At 66.0% G+C, this 6773-nt stretch overlaps 1 protein-coding gene across 2 annotated transcripts in view; it reads left to right on the top strand.

The window, feature by feature from the left end:
* The window catches only part of H696_03848, a gene marked incomplete at its 3' end in the record, with an annotated part of 8160 nt that extends 1857 nt beyond the window's left edge, over positions 1-6303 (top strand). For both annotated transcript variants that reach the window (XM_009497708.1, XM_009497707.1), the window contains 9 exons: positions 117-357; positions 512-2532; positions 2633-4260; positions 4462-4802; positions 5102-5203; positions 5309-5603; positions 5744-5782; positions 5888-5944; positions 6114-6303. In XM_009497708.1, coding sequence (XP_009495983.1) covers positions 117-357; positions 512-2532; positions 2633-4260; positions 4462-4802; positions 5102-5203; positions 5309-5603; positions 5744-5782; positions 5888-5944; positions 6114-6303 — 4914 coding nt within the window. The remainder of the gene's footprint in view (positions 1-116; positions 358-511; positions 2533-2632; positions 4261-4461; positions 4803-5101; positions 5204-5308; positions 5604-5743; positions 5783-5887; positions 5945-6113) is intronic.
* Between the last annotated feature and the right edge of the window lie 470 nt (positions 6304-6773).

The following is a 6773-nucleotide window of genomic DNA, read 5'->3' as shown; positions in this document are numbered from 1 at the left end:
CTGCTCCTGCTCCTGCTCCTGCTCCTGCTCCTGCTCCTGCTCCTGCTCCTGCTCCTACCCTCTCCTCCGTGTTCGATAGTTCCTTCTGACCCTCTCCTTCCCATCCTCGCGCGTAGGCTTCCTCCTCCCTGCTTCCCCCGCCGAATCTGCCGGTCCCCGTGCGCGATAGCCTCCAACTGGCGGCCTGTGCCTTCAACGAGTTCCTCCCCACTCATCCGGACTTGCCGGCCGATCTGTTCACCAGTTGCTTGACCACTCCGGTGGAGATGGCCGTTCGTTTCCATGTCCTGCAAAGTGAAACCAGTTCGCCGATTCGTGGCCGGCGCTGGCCCATCGATGTGGTCAACCGAATCCCCGGTGTGTATGACTTGGCATTTTTTTCTTGGCCCCACTCCATGTCTCGTCTTTTTCTTTGTCCTTTTGTTTGCGCTCCATCCACTTGCTAACAGCCTTTCCCCTCCGCGCCCCCCCCCCCCCCTCTCCTCCCTCCCCTCGCCCTCACAACGATTAGGCCGCCTCACCGAGCGCAAAACCCCCCTCGGCGAGCTGTCTTGGATCTTGACCTCGATCACCGACACCATTGCCTGGACCACCTTCCCGCGGGTTCTCTACCAACGCCTGTACCGCCAGGACTTGCTCGTGGCAGCCCTCTTCCGGAATTACCTGCTGGCTGAGCGCGTCATGCGGGCGTACGGCTGCACGCCGATGACCTCGCCAGCCCTGCCGCTGACCTTCCAGCATCCGCTGTGGCGGTCGTGGGATCTGGTGCTGGATCAGCTCCTGTCACAGCTGAACCTGGCCCCCCCCTCGCCGAGCACCAGCCTGGTTTGCTCGTCCTCCTACTCGGCCATTCCAATTCCGCCGCACCTATCTTCCGGGCCGGTGGCCACCATCGACAATTATGTGCCGAGCGATTTCTTCGCCAACCAACTGTCTGCCTTCGAGGTGTGGCTGTCGCTCGGCAGTGACCGACGCCGGCCTCCGGAGCAATTGCCCATCCTTCTGCAGGTCCTCCTGTCACCGGTGCATCGGCTTCGGGCATTGCAATTGCTGGCGCAGTTCCTGGACGTCGGACCGTGGGCCATCAACCTGGCCCTGTCGGTGGGCCTGTTCCCGTATGTGAGCAAGCTTCTGCAGTCCTCGGTTCCGGCGGCCATTCAGTCGGTCTTGATGCACATCTGGACCAAGCTCATTGCCATCGACAGTGCATGCAAATTGGACATGCTTAAGGACAATGTCTTCCGGCCCTTCCTGCTGGTCCTGTGTTCCGGGCCGTCGCCCTCTTCCGGGGCCACGGGCTCGGACTCCGGGCCACCTCGCACGCGCGAGCGCGTCGAGGCTGCCTTCGTCCTGGCCTCCGTGTCGCATGACCACACATCCGGCCAGCAGGCCCTCTTGCAGCTGGGCGTGGTTGCCAATTGCCTGCATCTGCTTGATGAGCAGTGGTACTCTCGGCCGATGCCGGTGATCCGGTCCCGGCGTGCCTCCACCCCCGGGGCCGGGGGGCTGCTCGTGCCAGCGGGCCCAAGCTGGCCTGGCGCCGCTCGTGGGGGGACCTTGTCCACGCCGACGCCCTCGCCTCCGGGGTCGGCCGCAGCCGCGGCGGCGGCCGTCCTCGCCGTCAGCGGGGCCCCGGGGCTGCCGCTGCTGGCCGGGTCGCCAGTTTCCACGGACACATATGTCCGTGCTTCTGCCAGTGGCCCGGGCGTGTCGGGGCTGGGAAGCCCGATGGCCACCGGCGGGCCGATGTCCCTTGCCTCGGGACTTGGCTACTCGGGCTTCCCGGTGGTGGGGTTGCCCCCGGCCGGGGTCGCTGGCGGGGGGCTGCCTCCGGGCGGCGGCATGCATGAGCCGCCGGATGTCTTCTCCACCGAGGGCCTCGGTGTGGGGTACTGCGATGAGGACGAGTGGTGCAGCCATGATGCCGGGGCCGCGGACAACACGCGTTTCCGCCTCTGGCTGACCCTTTGCTTGGCGGAGATTTGGCGCCGGCACCAGGCCGCCCAGTGGGCCGCCATTCGGGACAATGCCCATGACAAGCTCAAGCGCCTGCTGTTGTATAGCAGTCTCGGACCTGGGGCCGGTGGCTCCGGGGCCGGTGGGTACCACCGGGCGACGGTTGGCGGCGGCGCCGGTGGCCCTGGCGGCCTTGGTGGGGTTGGCCCCGGTCCGGGGGGTGCCCCGGCGCATGGCCATCCGCCGACCGTGCCGGCCGAGCCGTCGCCGACCGTGCGCGCCGCGGCTGCCTACGCTCTTGGGTGTTTGATTTTGGGCCTCGAGCGGACGGACCATGTTGCCCAGATTGAGACCCAAGTGGCCACGGCCCTGCTGCCGGCGGCCTGCTACGACTCGAGCCCGGTCGTCCGCCGGGAGGTGGTCATCGCCCTGAGCGTCTTCGTGGTGCAGAACGAGCGCACCATGGTTTCTTCGGCCAAGGCATCCCTCGACCATCAGGCCATCTGCTCGGCTGGCACTCTGGCGGCCCAGTCGGCGGTGTCCACCTCCGGGGGCATCTACGCCAGCGTGTGGGAGGTGCGCAAGGGCCATCGGCTCCTTCGCCGGCGTCCTGCTTTTGGGCCTCAACCGCTCCATCTGCTGTTCTAACCCTGTTCTTTTTTTTTTCCGATTTCAGCAACTGTTGATTCTCAGTTGTGATCCCTTCCCCGCGGTGGCGTACCTGGCCCAGGTGGTGGTGGACTTCATCCTGACGAAAGCACGCATCCCGCCGTCTGGCGGGTCGACGGGTGATTTGACTTCCGCCGGCGCGTGGGAGCCCGGGCGCGGATCGGTCACCGGTGGTGCGGCCGGGCGGGCGTCCATCTCCGGCGGTGGCCCCGGCGGGGCCGCCGCCGCCGCCGCCGCCGCCGCCTCTGCCAGTGCTGCTTCTGGTGCTTCTGCCGCGGCCGGGGGGCCTGGTGCCGCCGTCGGGCCGTCGTCCGGCACCAGCCAGACTGGCTCTGGCGGGTCCTCCTCCGGCAGCAGCACCACCGGTTCTCGGCCCTCGTCGACCTTCGGTTTGAGCTCCACCAGCGCGGTGATGCGTTTCATGGGTCTCGGTGGCCGGACCCCAGCCGACCAAGGCGACCGGCCTTCGGGGTCCGGGTCCGGTGGGCGGCCCGGTCATGCGGGGGCTTCCGGCTCCTCGGGCATTTCCTCCGGGCCGGACGCCGGTTCCGGCGACCTGGGCACGCCGCAGGTGACCCATCGCCGGCGGCTGGAGCACTCGCCGCTTCCTCTGACTTCACACTTTTTTGACTGGTGTTCCGAGATGTTCACCACCGGGCCGGAGCGCCGCGACACCCGTAAGCCGAATGGCCCGTCGGCGGTTGCGCTGCAATGGCGTCGCCAGCGGCACCTGCGACTGTCGGTCACCCTGCGCGGGATGTATCCTCCACCGCCGGTGTGGAGTTTGCCCCCTGCGGCACGTGTGCCACGCCCTGTCGGGCCTTCTTCCGGGTCGCCCTCCTCGTTGGACCGCCTGTCGCTGCAGGGGATGGCGCTGTCGGCATCGGCCTCCACCGAGGCGCTTCACTCGACCGGGTCGCTGGATTCCCCGGGACTCGGGTTTGGTTTGCCGGCGTCGGCCCCGGTGGCTGGCGGATCGCCGGGGCTCGCCGGGTTGCCCCTGACCCCGGCCGGGGCGCCTCTACTTGGCAGTCCTCCCGGTGCGCGGGCTCTGCTTCTCCCGCCGCCGGTGATCCTGCCCCCGGCGCACCCGACCGGCATCTTTTCCGCTGGGTCGAGCTCTTCCGGCGGCGTGGGCGGCCCGGGCGGTGGTCCTGGCGACAAGGCCGGCTCGGGCGGCGGTCGGCCCTCGTCCACGGGCGACGGTGGCACGCTGCCCCGGCAGCGTAGGCGCGATCGCCGGACCAGTGGCCCATCTGGCGGTGGCCCAGGTGGCTCCGGTGGCCCGGGCGGGGATGGCACCCTCGGGTCCGAGGATGAGCGTTCCCGCTGGCGCCTCGAAGACCAAGTGGCCATGCTGGACAACAACTCGGGCCTGCTGCCTGGGCACTCGTCCAATGTTTACAACCTCTCTCACACCGGGGTGGCCACCTTGACGGCGGCCATTTCCGGGCCGATGTCCGACTCGATGTCATTCTCCAGCCCCGGCGCCCCGGGGACCGGGCATCTGGCGCATGGGTCGGCGCACGGCGGGCTGAATGCTTCGTCCGGCGGTCCGAGCGGCTTTGTCAGTCAGCTCCTCTGGCACTCGGTGGAGTCGCAGCTGGTGGCGGCCGACGAGCATGGATGCATCAGGTGCGAAGGGCTCCTACGAGCGTGTTTCCCCGCTGCCCTCCGCTCCGCCCTCAGTTCGCCGTTCATCTATTGACCCGTCTTCTTTCTTTCTTTCTCTCTCTCTCTCTCTCTGCCCACTCTCTCCGCACTTCCGCCGCCTTATTCTTCACCTCTTTCTCCCCTCCCCCCTCTCTACGCCGCCCCCGGCCTTCTTCATTTCAGTGTCTGGGACATGAACAGCAACACCAAGTCCAACCTGTTTGTCAACCACTCGTCCCTGGCGATGCCACACTACTCCGGCCTGTCACGGCCGGTGCACAATACGCAGCCTGTCTGCGATGCCTTCGCCTCGCTGATGCCGGCCTGTTTCAACCCCTCGTCAACCTCTCGGCGTCGAGTGACCGCGCTGAGCTTCATGAATGAGCTGGACGATGCCAACACCCTGCTGATGACCGGATCTTCGGATGGTGTTGTCAAGATCTTTGCCGATTACGCCAATCCGCGCAATGTCCGGTGTATCTCGGCCTGGCGTGCGCTCAGCGACATCTCGCCTCATTCGAGCAGTGCGTTCCCATGGCTCCCTCTCCCTTTCTCCCTCCCTCTCCTCCCTCCCTCTCCTCCCTCTCCTCCCTCCCTTCTTCTCCTCCCTTCTTCTCCTCCCTTCTTCTCCTCCCTTCTTCTCCTCCCTTCTTCTCCTCCCTCTCCTCCCTCTCCTCCCTCTCCTCTCCTCCCCTCCCTTTCCTCTCCTCCCCTCCCTCTCCTCTCCTCCCTCTCCTCCCTCCGCTTTGCATCTTTTTCTCAGGTCACCTCCCAACTCTCCCTGACTCTTCGCTCTTTCTGCCTCCCTCCCGCCATCCTACAGATAATAATTCCACCTCGGATCTGGTCTTCGACTGGCAGCAATCGACCGGACTGTTGAATGTGGCCGGCAATTCGTCATCCATCCGGGTATGGGACGCCGCGCGTGAGGTGTGCGTTCATGAGTTTGACACCTCGGCCCCTGGGGCCGGGGCCGGACTCGGCCACTTCGCCGGGGCCGGACCTGGGCGTCTGCACGCCGGGGTGGCAGCGGCGTCGGCCGCGGCGGCAGCCTCGGCCCCTCCGCGCGTGGCGGCCTCCTCCATCACTTCGGACCCGAATCAGCCCCACTCGCTGGTGGTCGGCTTCGCCGATGGCTCGGTGCGGATATTCGACCGGCGCTGTCCCTCACGGTCGGCGCTCATCCGCGAGCTGGGCCGGGCGCACAATGGCTACGTCGTCACCACCCATGTGCCTCGGGTGTCCAACTGGGGCTTCGGCTCAGTGCACCATCTGGTCACCGGCAGCAATGACGGCATTGTCAATGTGTGGGACCTGCGAGTGGCGTCGACTTTCGGCGGATCGCCAATGCTTGGAGGGCCGCCCTTCCCCGGGGCCCCGGCTCCTGGGAGATCGGAAGAGCGTCGTGTGTGCCTCGGGTGTCCAACTGGGGCTTCGGCTCAGTGCACCATCTGGTCACCGGCAGCAATGACGGCATTGTCAATGTGTGGGACCTGCGAGTGGCGTCGACTTTCGGCGGATCGCCAATGCTTGGAGGGCCGCCCTTCCCCGGGGCCCCGGCTCCTGGGGCCCCCCTGCCCGGGCTCATCAACACCATTTCCACACCCAGTGGCGGGGGCGGGCTGACCGCACTGACGGTGCACGACCGCGCGCCGCTGCTTGCCTGGTCCGTTGGACTTTACTTGTCCTTTTCATTTCTCCTTCATTTCTCTCTCTCTCATTTCTACCTGCCCCCCCTCCATCTGATTCCCCCTCCTTTCCTCCTTCACTAACCCCGTAACCCCATGTTGGTCCTTTGCCTGGGCAATGATCCCTTCCCTGCCTCCCTGCCACAGTGGCTACGAGCAGCAGTACATCCAGGTCTTCACGCCGGACAGTCAGTCGGTGGGATCCATTCGGTACCACCTGGGCTTCCTTGGCCAGCGTCTGGCGCCGGTCAGTTGTCTGGCCTTCCACCCGGTGCACATGACTTTGGCCGCCGGCTTCATCGACTCCATCATCAGTGTCTACTCGCCGAGGACGTGAGTTCGTTGATGTGTCAGGAGGTGCTGGCACAGGCGCCGTGCGCACGCGCTCTCTCCCCCCCCCTCTCTCTCTCTCTCTCTCAACTTCCGATGTCCTTCTTCATCTGTCAGCACTCTCTTCCTGCGCTTCAGCTGGTGTTGGCGAGTCACAGAAGTGCCTCCTCCGCCTTCCCCAAATACACCAACATCCAAGTCCTTCGTCCAACCTTCCCCTTGTCCTTCCCGTGTGGTGGCTTGGGCATCATTTACGCCACGCTCTCTCATCGGTGTTCTCTCTCTCTCTCTCTCCCTCTTTGCCACGCGCAGCGCGTTGCCTGGCGTGTCTTTTTTTTGTTGAGGCTTGTTTGAATTTGAGGCGTGGAGGAATGCTCGAGTCGCTCCATTCGTTGGCACCTGGAGTCCGGGCAGGACGCTCCTTGGCTGCTTCCCGCTGGCCGCCTCGCAACCGCGAGTACCAGGGCCTGGCAAAGG

Source organism: Fonticula alba (genome assembly GCF_000388065.1).
Source record: "Fonticula alba strain ATCC 38817 unplaced genomic scaffold supercont2.6, whole genome shotgun sequence".
In the NCBI taxonomy this organism is placed as follows: domain Eukaryota; order Rotosphaerida; family Fonticulaceae; genus Fonticula; species Fonticula alba.
The sequence above is the reverse complement of the archived record's forward strand: the minus strand, read 5'-3'. Positions and strand labels throughout refer to the sequence as shown.